Source organism: Danio rerio, chromosome 20 (assembly GCF_052040795.2).
Source record: "Danio rerio strain M-AB ecotype USA chromosome 20, GRCz13ab, whole genome shotgun sequence".
NCBI lineage: Eukaryota > Metazoa > Chordata > Actinopteri > Cypriniformes > Danionidae > Danio > Danio rerio.
Genome location: NC_141040.1, coordinates 46,575,976 through 46,594,033, shown reverse-complemented (window position 1 = coordinate 46,594,033; position 18,058 = coordinate 46,575,976). Strand labels below are relative to the sequence as shown.

The window sequence follows — 18,058 nt, the reverse complement described above, 5'->3', positions numbered from 1 at the left end:
AGCACTGAACTCTGAATATTGAGCTTCATGCTTTCTTCTGCAGACATCACCACACCTTGGTAAAAATAAAGAATGGAATTTAAAAATATTTTCCACAATGACATTAGATTAATATATTAGTGGTTGATCCCTTACAATCAAGAATGTGTTGAAATTGGTTTAACTCATGGAGATGTGGATTGGTTATATTCCAGTGTAATCGAACCAGAATGTTTCAGAAAGGAAATCTAGCCTGTTTGTTTAAAATAATTGTAAATAAATATTTCATTTCACGAATTTGGAAATTTAGTTTTTGTTTGATCCTGTTCAACATTATACGCTCATTTACAGTTCAAACATGTTACCCCTTTTGCAGGGCACTCATTGAAGTACTCATTGGAAACCCCCTGAAGTGTTATTGGGGGTTATTACAAAACTTTTGAACTTTTATGACAATGAATGAAATGACCATATATGGTTCTTTTCCCAATAAAGGACTAAACGCTGGACATTGAGCTTGATGCTTTCTTCTGTAGTCATCACCACAACCTGGTAAAAATGCAAAATGTATTTAAATAAATATTTTCCACAATGAGATTAGGTGAACATCATTTTACAGTTTAGAATTGGTTCAAAATTAATTGATTCATAGAAATGTGGTAAAACATTCAATGTTTCGAGGCAACTGATATGTATTAATTCCCACTGTGCTAAAATAGAACTATTTGTTGATTTATGGGCTTAATGCATCTTTAATTCAATGAAGGCAAAGGATTTTTAAATGAATTCAGATTTCTGTTTTGCCAGTTTGGTTTTATTTGATTTATTCCTACATCTTAAACTCTCTTTTAAGTTCAAAAGTCTTTAACGCTCTATACATTACACATTATGCTGTCTTATAGCCATCAGCAAACCAAAACAATTGAAAATCATATTACCAAAAACTAATTCCAGCAGTGAGATTAAATAAAAGCCTAAGGGGTTACTTCCACACAATTAAAAAATGTAATAAAGTTAGATAAGTTTCTGGGTGCATGGTCAAACATTGTGCATTTTGAACAATTTAAGTCATTTAAAAAAAAACATTAGTCATTGGTATGCCCACAGAGAATCTGCATCCAGAGAAATCTGCAGAAAACTTAGCAGTTTTCCATAGATGTTTGACCCCATCATTCAATCTATTGATCTACTTGTTAGTAAATATGCATATATATTTATTGAATTTTGATAATAATTTAATTAATATTGTTTAATAATAATAATAATAATAATAATAATAATAATAATGAAATATTTAGTTGATTTATTTAGTACAATGCAGTTTTTAAACCAACACTTTCTCACTTTGTAGGTATATTATACACTGTAAAAAATGCTGGGTTTCACAATCTATTTGTGTTGGGACACCATTAAGAAATTAAGTTAACTTTTACAAATGTAGGTGGATTAAACATGAAACAATTAAGCGTTCCCCCCAAAAAACTCAATATTTGTGTTGTTTCAGCTCATTTTAAACAAGTAGTTTGAACAAACAACAAATGTCTTTTTTGAGTGTATGAGATTAACCAAAGCTTTGTTTACCAAACAAGTGGTTCAAAATGGATTAGCAAAACCTTAAAAAAACGTTTAACAGTTATTATGTTTTATTTTCATGTGTTAAATTTCCAGCTCTTATTCTCTTAAAATCATTCTGGATAAATCTGCAGATTTTATTTAACAAAGTTCTGCATGGAAATATCAACAAAGTGAGCAATTCTGTCTGGTCAAAAAGACCCTAAAAGTGAGAAATTCATCTCCAGAATCCCTCACTGAAAAAATGATTCATTGGATTTGCAAAAATGTTTTAAGGTAAATGGTTGCACACAATTTAAATTAAACAAACAAGTTAAATGTAGTGATGTTCAACTTATTTTTATTTTAATTCTGCTTATATAACTTTGTTTGCAACCACTTACCTTTAAAAGATTCAGCAAATCCAATGAATCATTATTTTCAGTGCAGTATAACCCTAGGTTACACCTGTACCACTGTGTGAATGAATGTTCCCAGCACCTACTGTTTTGTCAGTGATAGATGGGAAGGGAAAAGGATATTGCGGTTTAGGTGAATGGACTCTTCTGTCTTGTTAGGCTATCACCTTTCAGCACTAAACCCGAGGGCTTTCTTGGTCATCCTGGCCAGAAAAGAGTGACTGCTCTTTTTGAGTCTGCGTGCACCATTAAACAGACGTGCCGATATTCAATAGTTCAGTTTATTGGGATAATAAACATGCACAATATTGATATTGGCACTTCGAAATACCCTGAATAATCATGTGTTATTATTTAAACTTAGAGATTCTTTTAGCAACATTCTGATTGTTGTATTTGCAGTGGTTGTTCATCGCAGCACTAAATGCTTGAAAACTTAATGGATGATTTATTTTTAAACATTCAAACATTTTAATCTGGCCTACAACATTGAAAATGATGTGACTATTTATAGGCCTATTGTTCATTTACTCGGGCAGCATGGTGGCTCAGTGGTTAGCACTGTTGCCTCACAGCAAGAAGGTCGCTGGTTCAAGTCCCGGCTTGGCCAGTTGGCATTTCTGTGTGGAGTTTGCATGTTCTCCCTGTGTTTACATTGGTTGTCTTCTGGTTGCTCCAGTTTCCCCCACAGTACAAAGATGCGGTATCAATGAATTAAATAAACTAATTTAGCAGTAGTGTATGAGTGTAAATGTGAGAGTGTATGGGTGCTTCCCAGTACTTCATTGTAGCTGGAAGGCCATCTGCTGCGTAAAACATATGCTGGATTACTTGGTGGTTCTTTCCACTGTGCTGACCCCTAATGAATAAAGGGACTAAGCGGAAGGAAAATGAATGAATGAATGAATGTTCATTAACTCTGTACAGTTAAGTTTTATTAATTAATTGAACTGAAGAAGTTAGTGTAATGACACCTAAAAAGCATTCACTAATCTTAGCTGATGGTCATTTTTAGTGCATTTAAAGCAAAAGTTGCACTCTTAGTAAATAATTTTATTATTAAGTTAATTTATAATTATAATATGGCTCCCATTGAATGTAATGCATTAATGTTTACTAAAGACTTAAAGTGTTATCTATTGTACAGTGTACTTTATAATCCTTATTTTAATTAATTTCAAACATTTTTTTAATCTTAATGTTTATATAGAATAAAACAATACACAAGTTTTTTGGGTTATGGTACCTCTTAAAGTAATATTTTTTTGCAGATGAGGTCAGTGGACACGTTTACAAGACTGTTATGATGCATTTAATGATCATCAGTTTCTTAAATGCTTGAAAGTTTTTAATCTTTTGATAAAAAAACATGGAACATTTATATGCATTTAAGTATGTATTATATAATCTTTGCATCTTAATTCAAATATTTTTTTTAGCTAAGGTCAATGGACCCGAGCATTTAACGGTCATCAGTATCTTAAATGCTTAAAAGTTTTTAATCTCTTTACTTTTTATTTATATGCATTTTTGATATATTATATCATCTTTGCATCGTATTACAAAAAACAAATAACTCCTTATGCAAGGCATTTCTAATGCATCGTCTATGGGGCAGGACAATAAATTTGACATTATTTTCTCTTCTGGCTACCGTCATCAGTCTCATAGAATTTTCTTTCCTGTCTTTGAAAGTCTTGATAACACCATCGTGGAGTTTTTATTTTATTATTCCAGCAAACGGGATTTAAAAAAAATAATTTGTAGTCTCCCATTCACTGCGCTCCAAGTTTACCCAAATATGACAACTTCTAATGAGAAACCTGGAAATGTGAAAGCTTTAGCAAATCGCAACAAGAAAATCTGATAAAGGTAGAAGCCTACCATTAAATCGTTAACATTGAAAGCTTATTCTGGTAAAACAGAGTGGTGTGTGTGTATATTTTAAATTCCAACTGATGCAGTAATGATCAGTGTACAATACTAACAGCATTTGCAGAAAAGCCTGCAGCACATGAATCTTCCCACACTAAGTCTGGGTCCTCGTCTGGCAGCCCTTTAACCACAAACGCTGTCATGGTGTCAGAGTCGAGCCTCCGCCACATCCACTGATCAAAGCATCCTGCCGGCGAATGGCTGGAATTCCTCTCCCTGTGATTTTTAAATTGCGGTTGAGAGACGGGATGACTGAAGCTTTGTGGTGGTGCAGAGTTTGACACTTGTGTCATTCACACTTCTTGGTTTGTTGAGCCTTTGCTGTGGACGCTCATCATTGTTTATAGATGCAAGTGTTTTGATTCTCATCAGTGCTCATCAGCACGTTATTGAGGCTGACCGTGTAATTCTTTAGTGTCAGCACCTGCCACCTGTGTCAGAAAAGTCCTTCAAAACTCATTTATAAATGGATGTTTTTTGCAGACTTTAGATGACCTGAGAACTGTGCTTTGGGTTCTCAACCCAAAATGATTTGAAAAAAACCCAAAATGAAAAAAAACAAATGATCTGCTTTGTTGATGTACTGTTTTTATTTCCTTTATATGTTGACAAATTGCAGGCAAATGTAGAATGAATAAGCAGTTTAATTTGTTATTCGTTTTCATTTAATGTATAATTTGCTTTGCAGTTTATTTTTCAAAATACCTTTAAAAAATTATATATGTGTATATATACACACACACACACACACACACACACACACACACACACACACACACAAACACACACACACACACACACACTTTTCTATATTCAGTACGATATTCTGCAATATCAGAACTCCTACAGCCTCTTTACCCTTTTGTGTATTACTCCGCCCACATACAACCAGCAAAAAGCAGACACTACAGATTCAAAGTTTAAAAGACAACGCCTCCCACCAGAGCTGATATACAGCCATATCGCACTGCTACTCGTGTAATATTGCTCATATATATATATATATATATATATATATATATATATATATATATATATATATATATATAGCAATAACTTTTATTTTGAATTTAAATATATTATCTTTCTATTTCAAAGGCATTAGGTGACCAGAATTTTGTTTTAGTGCAGTTGTCCTCAACGGTCCATGACTTAATTGGTGCGGGCCGCACAAGAAATCATTAATTATTTTATTTTTATTCATTATCTGAATTTGAACGATCTTTTATTTTGAAAAATCTTTTATTTTGAAAAATGACTGTATTCTCTCGCTTACATGATTAAGAAACAAATGTCTTTAGAAAGTTTCTTTGCTAAGGGGAAAAGGCCCAGTGAAGGACCCACAAACTGATAAGGAATAAATCCGCAACCCAATTGTCAACAAATCAGGTGAATTCAGCATGTCGGTGCAAGAAGATCAACTGCTGGAGATCGCAAATGACGGCGGCCTTTTAGGAGCAGTTTGCATATCGCTTTTCTAGAGTTCGTACAAGTTTTTATTTCCAATGGAGGTGCGCCGCTTGTGCACACAAGCGGTGTGACATGCTCGTGCCTTTCAAATGCACCCACTTGAATGATTGGGGGGCTGTACTGATTAATGCTACGCGTTCCATTTGTATATGTTATATGTTATTTATATGCATTTTTAAATATAAACTGCAACACACATTATACATTAAGTATTAACTGAAAATAAATCGAATAAATTGATCTTCACCAAACATTTGCCAACAATTTATGTCAAGTTTATTCAAGTTTTATAGTTGATGTTCATTGTTGACTTCCATTGTATTTTTCGTGCACAACTGAGCCTGGTTTCTCTTGAGTTTTTTCCCTTGTCAATTGGTGAAGTTTTTTTCTTTGTCACTGTCACCGCTGGCTTGCTTGGTTTGGGACTTGTGGAGCTGCGCATTGATGGATTTGCTCTTCAGTGTTTGGATTTTCAGCAGTGAAAATTGAACCACACTGAACTGAACTAAACTGAACTTCAACTCCGAAAACTGGACTGAAGCACTCTCAATTTTCTAGAACTTCTGTGTTAAGCTGCTTTGATACAATCTACATTGTAAAAGCGCTATTATTCTTGGATTGTTTCATTTATTCACTGCTACTGTAATACCTTAATAATAATACCTCAATATGATTCTGATTAATCTTTTATTAATTGTCCTTCACTTGCTTTCATTTCTCCTAGTGTACTGGGAGTACTGTGGTGATCCAATGCCCAAGCCCTCACAGCTTCACACAGACTCCAATGAGCTGACCATTCGCTTTCGCAGCAGCCAACACATCACTGGAAGAGGATTCCTGCTTTCCTACTCCACAGAAAACCACAAAGGTATCCATACTGTAAAAGTTTAAGTGTGTATCACCTTAACATAACATTGTACGTACATTTGTACATTACATACAGTTGAAGTCGGAATTATTAGCCCTCCTGAATTATCAGCCCCTTCATGTCTCTTCATGTCTCTTGGTTGACCCTCATGTAAACCTCTGCTCTGTGGCTTGTTCCCTTTTCGTTCTTGAGATGCTTGTGGATCCTTTTGGGATGTTTTTTTAAACGACATGTTTGAACTCAACAGAGCAATTGATAAAAATATAATTGATGTAGAAATGAAAAGGCTGTTGGGTTTTATTCACCCTTATGTTGTTCTAAAGCTGGATGACTTTCATTCTCCAATGAAATGCAAAAAAAAGAGGAATGTCAAGGTCTATCTGTGATCTTCTATCTTTATTTAGTTCATTCTCTTCGTTCTGTCTGTCATTTGTGCTGTCTGCTTTCTTTTCCATACTCTTGAAGGTCTGTCATTTATTGTTGCTTCTTTCTTCTCTATATGTCTGTTGTTTGTTTTGTTTGTTCTGTTATTGTTCTGTCTATCTCTCCTTTGTATTGTCTGATTGTTTTGTCTGTTATTTGTTTTCTGTCATTTGTTTGACATTCGTTTGTTTTTTGTTTGTGTGTTCTATCTGTTTGTTTTGCCTAGCATTTGTTTTGTTTGTTGTCTCATTTGTTTTGCTTGTCGTCTGTTGTTTTTGTGTTTAATTTTTCTGCCTGTCTTTTGTTTTGTCTGCTTGTGTGTCGTTTGTTCTGTCTTGTTCGTTCTCACTGTCTTTTGTGCTATATGCTTTCTTTGTCATACTCTGGAAGATCTGTCATTCATTCTGTCTGTTGCTTATCTTTTCTTCTATATATGTAATTTGTTCTGTCTGTTGGGTGTTTTGTCTGTTCGCTGATTGTTCGGTTATTGTTCTGTCTATATGTCCTAGGTATTGTCCGCTTTTTTGTGTCGTTTATTGTGTCTGTTGTTTGTTTGTTATTCTTTGTTTTTTCTATCTCTTTTGTCTGACATTTGTTTTGTTTGTTGTCTGTCATTTGTTTTTGTCTGTCTGGCCTTTGTTTTGTTTGTTCTGCCTGTCATTTATTTTGTCTGTTTGTTGTTTGTTCTGCCTTTGCCATTTGTTTTGTCTGTTCTTTGGTCTGTCTTTGCCATTTGTTTTGTCTGTCATTTGTTCTATCTTTGTCGTTTGTTCTGTTCTTGCCATTTGCTTTTGTTATGTCTGAAATTTGTTTTGTCTATCATTTGTTCTGCCTTTGCCATTTGTTTTGTCGGTTGTCGGTTCTTTGCCATTTGTTTTGTCTGTTGTTTGTTCTGTCTTTGATGCGTGTTTCTTTCTTTGACTTTTGTTTTTTCTGTTTGTTTTGTCTGTCGTTTGTTCTGTCTTTGTCATTTCTGTCTTTGCTATTTGTTTTGTCTGTCGTTTGTTTTGTTTTTGCTATTTGTTTTGTCTGTTCTTTGTTGTGTTTTTGCCATTTGTTCTGTCTATTTGTTTTTGGTCTGTGTCTCTTTTTTTGTCTTGTCATTATTTCTGTCTGTAGTTTGTTCTGTCTTTCTCTCTGTCTATCATTAGTTTTGTCTGTCATTTGTTTTTTCTGCTAATTTGTCATTCGTAATGTTTGTCATTTTGTTCTTTCGCTCTCTGTTTCTGTTGCTGGTAATTTCATCCTGTCTGTTATTCATCTGTCATTCATTCTGTCATTTTATTTTCTGACATTTTTTTTCTGTTATGTTCTGTCTATATATCATTTGTTTGGTGTGTTCTGTACCACTTGTGTGCCTATATATTTTCTGTTTACTTATCATTCCTATGCATCATTCATTTGCTCTTGATCTGTCATTCATTTTGACATTTAATGTCACTCACTGTTGTTCTTTAGTCTGTCTGCCTTTTGTTGTGCATGCCGTTTATTTTAACCCTTATTTTTTTTTTTTTTTAATTATCTGTTTTGGGTCTCATTAACACACAACACATCTGTCATCTCTTTTACTAATGTTTATCAGTTGTTGCATCTAGCATTAACTCTTGTTCTATCGCTCATTCTAAACATTATTCTGTTGTGTATTTTTATTCTGTTGATCTTCTATTAATCTGAATTAATCTAATTATCATTCCTTATATTGTGCGTTCTATCTATAGATTTTTCTGCCAGGTGCATATACACATTGGTCTGTAAATAATTAGGTTTTTAAGTGCTTGACACTCTATGGTCATTGTGTGACCTTCTCATGTTAGTATGAGTTGGGGTTTATGTTTAAGTGTGTATACATTTCCAGCTCAGACATGGAAATGCAGGAAGTGGTTCTGTCATCCTGTTGTGATGCTCATGTCCTGTTGTTCTTATTGTTGTTGTTGAGTCGAGGCCTGTTTCCTTTGTGGAGACACTTCTCATCTGCTCCATATTTACCCTCATTGTGTGTGTCCTCCTCTGCTTTCCTCCTCAGAACTGCTGACATGCTTGGACAGAGGCAGTCATTTTACAACAGCAAAATACAGGTGAGGATATAAAAGAAAGAAAGGAAATTATAAGTTTACTCTAGCTAAATAAATAAGGTAATGTTATTGTATGTTATTTATAATCTATTGTATAATTTATATTCTGAATAAAGCAACTTATTTATAATAATAAATGTTTTTTATTACTGTTTCATTGTATTTTTTGTAATTTTCCTAATAGATGTTAATATTAAAATATGCATGCATTTGTTTTTTACAATATTATTATTATTTTATTGTCTTTAAAATATTGCACTGTAATATGTAATTAAATCATATAATGATGATGCTGATACTTAATTGACAAAAATAATATTAATAATAATAAATATTAATCATAAAAATAGTTTTAAATTAATGATGATTCATATAATATATTATAATATTAAAATTAGATTAATAAGTTCATAATAGTTCTATTTCTGTAGCTTTGAGCAGAACAAATATTTTTCAAAGCAAATTTTAATATTAAAATATGCATGAATGTACAATGTTTACATTGAGATTGAAATAATAATAACAATAATGGCCCGTTTCCACTGAGTGGTACAGGATGGTAGAGTAATGGTCGGTATGTGTAACTTTTATCAGGCATGCTTTTCCACCGCCATAAGGTTACCAATGGTACGAAATGGAATTGAAAAGTTTCAGTCGGTGTCATTCTCGCTTGAGAAAATGTCAAAGTAAAGCTGTACAGGTCAGTCACATATCTTATGAGTAGCACTTATCACAAAACAGATGCTTTATACACATAAAGACTAGTGTATAAATGTTCATTACCTACTTTTCTATGAACATCATTTGATTATAGCTGCAGATCAATGATAGGGCGAAATAGCCTACTGTAACGTCTGCAATTGTATAAAATAAATAAATAATTGTAACATATATATGAATGCATACAGCCCCTTACCATTTCTGATACGTTATCAATTACAGAAGAACTACACGCAGCATACATTTAGTCCTTATTTGGGTTCAAAAACAACATGCAACATGTCAGAGCAAACCTCTCATCTGTATCTTTAATCTTCACCAGCACATGTAACCTCTGTTAGAAAGTAATTCCATCATTCCAAGTTCGTAATAGTCCAAAAGGCGATTATAATAGTTAAACATGGCAGTTTAACTTCAAATATAGTTCGTAACTTCAAATATAGACGCGATTACGAGTTCTATGGAGAAAATGAAACCTCCCACACTTTTAGACGGCCTCGTAAAACAAAAACAGGACATGAGAGATTTTATTCTTTTTGGCTTTTTGGCTGTTCATCAAGACAACGACAAGGTTTGTTTGTGCTTGGGTCGACCATAGCTTGTTTTTATATGTATATATTATTACGATGTATTGTCTCGGCTGTGTATTTAAAAATGCCCCTTCCTTTGTTTTCATTTTCCGGACTTGTTGCACGAGCGAGTGACGTATCTCTGTAAACCAATAGTGTTCAGCTGCTCGTCTTTCTCCACCTTTTGGTTCCCTTTTGTTGTGCTAGGTACCCTTTGAAAACGATACCCAAAAAGTGGTACCGTACGGTTTGCTTTTTGGTACCTTTTGACAGTGGAAACGGCCATAAAAACATACCGTACCTTACCACTCAGTGGAAACAATACAATTTTATTGTCTTTAAAAAGTTGCACAATAATGTGTACTGAAATCATATGATGATGATATTGATACTTAGTCAAAAATAATAACAAATAATACTATTATTTAATAATAATCTAAACATTAATAGTAATAAGTGTTTTAAATGTATAACAGTTCATAATAATATACATAATAATAACTGATTTATAATATTAAAATAATAATGATATAGCTTTGCTATAATTTCTATTAGTACTGCTAATATTCATGTTATTTAGAATATTTAAATGTAATTTAATTTAAAAATGTATGTAATATTGTTATCATATAATAAAATATTAATATAATAGTAGTATAATATAAAGTCTTATTAAAAATAATTCAGGCTCAAATGACAATTCAATCACAATTCATGCATGAATCAAGAGAGAATTATAAAACCAGTCAAATGACACACTCAAAAAATTACATGCATTTACATCATCTCAATAGCATGTTTAATATATAGTGAATATTCCACATACATCACGCTAAACTCTCCACAAACTACTCAACTGAATTCAATCTAACCCACAAGACATTACATAATAAACAACCTAACCCAAGGTAATAGTCATCTTTCCAGACTGTATCTCATCACTCCTTATAATTTTAGTTTCTCACTCATCTATTATCAACGCACCATCCGCTGCTTTATCTCCCCAGAGCCGCCAGCTATAATTAACATGTGTTGTAAGCCGATATTTGTCTTTGTTTCTGGCCCGTGTAGGAAGTACTGTCCGGCCGGGTGCGCAGCGCTGGCGGGAGAAGTGTCTGGGGACATTTCCCTGGGCTACAGACATGTGAGTAGCGGCTCATTGTTTTCTTCAGGTGTGTCAGACAAGCAGCGGCTCATTCTGCAGGAAAACGTTAGCCAAGCTTGCAGGGTTATTTACAGCTTCAACATGCATCCAAGCAGATGCTCAGCGGGGAGCTTCCCCAACAGGTTTCACATGCAAAGCGTCAGCCAGCAGAAAAAAACAGCTTCTTTTGTGCTGCTTTATGGACATCTTTGTGCTTTTCTTTTTTAGTGCTTCTAGTCATTTTGGCTGTTAATGCAAACATCATACTGTTGAATTCAGAATTATTAGCCCTGCTGAATTATTAGCCCCCCTGTACATTTTTCCCCAATTTCTGATTAAAAAAATATTTTGTTTTAATAACTCATTTCTAATAACTGATTTCTTTTATCTTTGACATGTTGACAGTGCATAATATTATACTAGATATTTTCCAGGATGCTAGTATTCAGGGCAGAGCTTTCTCGGTGGTGGAACACTTTTCCCCTTGAGATTAGAATGGCTCCATCACTATCTATTTTTAAATCACTCCTAAAACCTACCTATTTAGCTTGGCTTTTTAATATTATTTTAATAGTTTTTTGTACTGCTTCATTTTCCAGTTGATTCCCATGGCTTATTTTTATGGTTTTATATTCTGTCTTTTTTATTTTACTTTAACTTATATACAGCAATTTGGTCAGTCTTGTGACTTTTTAATATGTTTCATAAATAAATGAACTTGAACTAGTATTCAGCTTAAAGTGCGAAGCTAGGGTAATCAGGCAAATTATTGTATAACGATGGTTTGTTTTGTAGACAATTGAAAAAAAATATAGGGGGCTAATAATATTGACCTTAAAATGTGTTTAAACAATTAAAAGCTGCTTTTATTCTAGTCTAAATAAAACAAATAAGACTTTCTACTGAAGAAAAAATATTATAGTAGATACCGTGAAAAATTCCTTGCTCTGTTAAACATTAATTGGGAAATATTTGAAAAAGAAAAAAAATCCTAGGAGGGCGAATAATTTTGACTTCAACTGTATATGATAAGCAGCCTTTATGGACATTTTTGTCTGTTTGAATTTTGTTATTATTTTGAGCCCTTGTGCATCCTTGAATTCATTAGGCATTTGTCTGAAATTTAAATAACTTCAACCTTACATTGTGTCAATCACATTTACACACTGCCTCCGAAACTTTCATCCTTCACAAAAAGAATTTGCATTCGGTTCGACAAATAGTGTTTAAAGGAGAATAAATACTTCTGATTTCAACTGTATATAGACTTTTTCTTTTTTTTTTTTTTGGGGGGGGCAAGTCTTCAAAATGTTAACTTTAATATTAACAATTAGTTTTTTTAAAGGTTGCAAATAAATGGCCTCTTCTGCATATATTATGCACTGTGGTCTAAATTAATAGAAATGAAAATTGTACGCATGTATTGATCTTGATATTGGGAGTTTCCTATATGTATATATTGAAAAAATATGTGTGTGAGTGCTGGCTTATTATGTGACACTTCTCAAATGTAATGCATCAAAATTAATATTGTTTCAAATCATTCATTCATTCATTTTCTTGTCGGCTTAGTCCCTTTATTATTGCTGGGTCACCACAGTGGAATGAACCGCCAACTTATTCAGCACGTTTGTACGAAGCGATGCCCTTCCAGCAGCAACCCATCTCTGGGAAACATCCACACTCACTCATTCACACACACACACACACACACACACACACACACACTCATACACTACGGACAATTTAGCCTACCCAATTCCCCTGTATGGCATGTCTTTGGACTGTGGGGGAAACCGGAGCACCCGGAGGAAACCCACGCAAAGGCAGGGAGAACATGCAAACTCCCCACAGAAAAGCCAACTGAGCCGAGGCTCCAACCAGCGACCTTATTGCTGTAAGTCGACAACACTACCTACTGCGCCACTGCCTCGGCCTTCTAATCATTAACTGTAATAAAATAAAATAAAAAGCTTTTATTATTATAATAAAAAAGTATTGAATATGTATTTCATTAAAAAAACAACAACAATGGAATTATATCTGTTTAACAGAACAAAACAACTCAAATCTAAAGAAAGTAAATGATGGTAGAAGAGTAAATTTTTTGGGGAACTGTCCCAAAATAGTTGGAAAATGAAAATTTTATCATCATTTACTCACCTTTTACTTGTTCCAAACATTCATGGCTTTCTTCTGTTATACACAATTTTGAAAAATGTTGGAAACCTGTAACCATTGACCTCCATAGTAGGAGAAACAAATACTATAGAAGTCAATGGTTTCAGGTTTCCAACATTTTTGAAAATCTTTTCTTTTGAGTGCAACAGACACTTAAACTCTTGGCTGATTTATATTTCTGCGTCAAGCGCACTCGTATGGTCCGGTGCAGCCTTCGCTCGGTAGCATAGCCCTTGCTGTGGCTAATGTCGATTCCGATTCTGATGCGCACCTCTCAAAAATGTAACAATACGTAGAGCATGCTCTGTGATTGGTCGACTTGGTAGTGGTGACACGTGTGGGCGGTGCTGAGAGCCTGATGGAGCAAGTGTTTGCAAGTGTCGAGTCTCGTGAAGAAGCTCCAGATGGAAAGTTTTGTTTTGTGTTTACCTTATGATTAAAGTTGTTGCACGTCCACCGGTTCCCGCCTCTGAATGAGCAAGTTTTAGCTGCTTGTACATTAACGTAGCGCTCAGAAAAAACAGAACACCCGCAAAGAAACTCGACACAGAGGAACATAAAAACCCACATGACAGCTAGCGTTTCTGAAGTGTTATTGCAGAGAACACAAACAGCAAGTACGCACATGACAGGCACCGTGGGTCATGGCAATTACTCGACGCAGAAGTTTAAATCTGCCTCAGCAGTGAAATAATGATGACAGAATTTTTATTTTTTGGGGGTGAACTATCCCTTTAAGAAGGTTTTCCCACAGGTGGACGAGCCTCTGTTGTTGTTTTTTTTTCCATGGGGAATGTTTCGTGGGACATAAGTCGGGGGTGGAATGCACTAATGTCTCGTCCCATTGTCCGTCAGCCATTTGTTTTGACAGGGTTTGTGTGTGGACAGCCTGAGGATACGCGGTGACAGATCATTTGTACGGCTCCATTGTTCTCGCTGGTCACTTAGTGGGCAGTGAACTCTGAACGAAAAGAGTTTATGTAATTGTGCAAACCTCTGGGTCGCCGCTTTGGCTTTCTCCAGGGATTGGCCGATGGATAGTTTGATGTGGAAAGAATCATGTGCTTGGGCTTTGAGCTATAATTCAAGAAGTTAAGCATTGTGGTGAAATCTCTTCCTGTTTGTGAAAGTTAAGCTGGCCGAGATTTGTGTGTATCATTGATTTGATTTTGTGAGGGTGCTTGAAAAGATCTTTTCATTTGAATCAGATGTTTTACAGTATGCATGTGTGTAGTCTAACCACTTAAAGGGATATGGTTCACCCCATAAATTAACATTCTGTCATCATTTACTTTCTTTTTGCTTGTTAGGAACCTGTTTGAGTTTCCTTCTTCTTTTAAACACAAAAGAGATATTTTGAGGAATGTTGGAAACCTGTAACTATTGACTTTTTGTTTTTTCTTCTATGGAAGTCAATGGCTACAGGCTTTCAGCTTTTTTTAAATATCTCTTTTGTGTTCAACAGAATAAAAACACTTGACAGTAAGAAATGAGTGAATTTTACTTTTTTTGTCAAACGATCCGTTTAAAATCCAAAAGTAGAGTAAAGCTTACTGATTTACTGAAAGGAAATAGTGTCGGTGGTCTGAAAGTGTGAAACATTGGTTAAAAAAAAAAAGCTTCTGTTTTCTGTTTTGCAAATTAAATTCACTTTTATGTTATTATCTTTTCAAAGATAATTTTAATGGTTCAAGTAAGAAAATCTGTCACTTTTTTATTGGTATTTAACAAGACCATACATAGTTGTATATAGAATAAGAGAAATTACAGTCTTAATTTTCCTTTTTTTCCACTATCCCCCTAAAAATTAAATACAACTAAATTAAAAGTATTATACAGATAAATTAATAAATTAGATAGAAAATAATAAAAAGATAAATTTAAGGAGTCAATGTTCCCTCTTTCCAGTAGATTACTGTCTATTCTATTAGAGGTTATTTATTTTATTTTACTTTATATTTTATAAATTTTTTATTTGTATTGATTTACTTACATTTTATTTTATTTATTTTTTTTCATTTAATTAAATTTATTGAATTTTGTTTTGTTTTATTTTATATTTTGTTTTCTTTTTATTTTCTTTTATTTATTTTATTTTTATTTCATTTAATTAAATTTATTTTATTTTGTTTTGTTTTATTTTATATTTTGTTTTTTCTTTTCTTTTATTTCTATTTTTTATTTTTTTATTATATTTTGTTTTATTTTATATTTAATTTAATTTTATTACATTTATTTTAATTTATTTAATTTATAATATTTTTTAATTTGTTTAATTTAATTTATTTATATTATTTTTATTTTATTTGTATTTAGTTTATTTTTAATTCGATTTTTTGTTTTATTATATATTTTATTTTATATTTTATAAAATTTTTATTTTATTTATTTTATTCTATTTATATTATTTTTATTTATTTTATTATTTTTTCTTTTATTTGTATTTTATTTTTAATTTGATTTTCATTTATTTATTTTATTTTATTTTATATTTTATTTTATTTAAAAATACATGATGTATTAAGGGAATAGTTAATCTTAAAAAAATTTATCACCTAATGTTGTTTTAAACTTTGAGTTTCTGTGTTCCGTTCAACAAAAAATAAGATTTTTTGAAGAATGTTGGTGCCCATTGACTTACTTCGCGTTATTAAAGTCATTGGGTGCCAGCAACTAGCTTTTTAAAGCTTTGCCCAGCGCTTAAAAATACTAAAAATAACAAAGTGAATTCCCGAAACACATAAAAAACACAAAAGCCTGTAAAATTTCATTCAGAGGCATATCAGAGCACGACTATCTCTCTGTATTGCACTTTTCCTAATAGTACATTTCCAGAGACTTAAGCGATCGTTCTGCCTCAAGTTCTCCAAACCCCCATCACGGATCACAGGATTTCAAGAAAGACAACAGACACAAGGCCCCAAGCTAAACACTCACACAACAGGGTCTTAACCCACAATGGCGCGCATTTCCACCCTGCCGCCGCCAGCTTTGATATGCGAGCGCGGAGGGCTTTAGAAAAAGCTGGAGCCATTGATTACTTCACATTTGGCTTTTGTGGAGAGGCGGGTGGAGCAGTGATAGATAATGCCGCCTCGATGAGGGTGTGTATCTGCCCACCACAACCATTCTGCTTTTATTCATTAAATTTCCCGCCTTAATCTCAGTTACAGGTTAATCAATGCTTAAAGGAGTGAATAAATCAAGTGAATCGTATTTGTTTGCACAGATAGCACCGCTTCCTCTTCATGCAAGTATATGAAACTGACTTATTTGGTAGCTTATTTGAGGTTAAATATAATATGTATGTTTCAAAATGACTGTTAGAGAAAGGCAAAGCTGCACTGCTGTGATAACATTCGGCTGTCGGTTATTGTAAGAGAATATACTACTGTTTAAAATCAAGGTTTCTGTATTTCCTTTCTGAATTTAATTATGTTCTTAAGTCAGGATGCAATAAATTTAATTAATTAAAAAGTGGTCTAATTTTCTGTACATTTAGTCACACTTCATAATGCAAGTACATTGGGGGGAACTGAGTTTAAAGATGGCTCTCATATAGAGAATAAAGTCACATGAATTGCTCAGGTGTGAGTTTTTCACAGACTTTAACAGAGTGCAAAAATCTTGATGGTTCTGTGGGTCTCGTCTGTCAAATATGATCTTTATTTTGTATTTACTATTGAATTCAAGTCAGGTTAGTGGCTGGGCCATCCTACAGCTTGATTTACTTTCTCTAAAAGCATTTGAGAGTTTCCTTGGCTGTGTTTTGAATCAATGTTTTGCTGATTTGTGCACTCTGGTTTCATCTTCATCATCTTGATAATGTAGATGTTAGGCTAAAGCAGCTAATGTTCATTCACAATGAGGAAGGGCAGAGGGTTGCTGAATAACACCTGAGAGATTTCAGCTGCTTTCTACACCTCCCTTTCTTCATGTGTTCAATGCTTTTTCCTGTGTCAATTAATTTGATTACACATAACTTCATTGCAAACTTCATTTGTTTTCTTCAGTAAAGCAAGTCATATTTTTTGAGTAAATATGAAAAAAAAAAATAGCTATCAGAATCAGTTTAATGCCAAGTTTGCTTCACACACACAAGGAATTTGTTTTGGCTACAGAAGCTTCCAGTACACATAAAGTGACAAGTGACAACACAAAATAAATATGAGAAAAAAATTGCTAGATGTGAAATAAATCATAATTCGTTTGTGTGGCAAATCATTTTGTATTATTTGAGACTTAAAAAAAAATAGTAAATCGTATCAACCCCAAATTTTAAAAATGAAGCTGTGTGTGTTTGTTGTGAGCAGGATGTTTGAGTGGTTCCTGTAAGTGTTCTGGCTTCATGCTGTGACCTGTCCTGCATTGAACAGATTTGACTTAAACATCTCTGCTCTCTCTCTCTCTCTCTCATTCAATTGGTCATTATGCAAAAGGGTTTCTAAGGACGGTTAAGATCGAGGACTACAGATTTGCATAAAGAAGTTACATACGAATGACAGCAATACCAGTCAGTTAATATGCAAACAAGCATCTAAGTATACAAATCTGCATAGTAGTGCTTGCCAAGTTTCTTTGGCCTACCCAAACCAATCCCAGTCCAATGTTCTAGAGATCAATGGAAAAAAGAGACAATTTGACATGATCTTTGAGTGTTTTTTTTACAGCAAAACACAAGAATTAAAACTAATATTGCTTCATCTTTGGTGTTTTTAATCCCAGTG

At 33.5% G+C, this 18,058-nt stretch overlaps 1 protein-coding gene and 1 long non-coding RNA gene across 12 annotated transcripts in view; one reads left to right on the top strand and one right to left on the bottom strand.

Moving 5' to 3' along the window:
• The window catches only part of dcbld1 (discoidin, CUB and LCCL domain containing 1), an 88,550-nt gene that overhangs the window by 12,858 nt on the left and 57,634 nt on the right, over positions 1 to 18,058 (top strand). For all 11 annotated transcript variants that reach the window (XR_015518013.1, XR_015518012.1, XR_015518010.1 and 8 more), the window contains 3 exon segments: positions 6,079 to 6,222; positions 8,669 to 8,720; positions 11,078 to 11,150. Coding sequence is in view for 2 of the 11 variants with exons in the window: in XM_087297844.1 (XP_087153970.1) it covers positions 6,079 to 6,222; positions 8,669 to 8,720; positions 11,078 to 11,150 (269 nt within the window). In the remaining 9 variants the exon portion in view is untranslated.
• The window catches only part of LOC147839443 (uncharacterized), an 837,962-nt gene that overhangs the window by 797,788 nt on the left and 22,116 nt on the right, over positions 1 to 18,058 (bottom strand). The window lies entirely within an intron of this gene.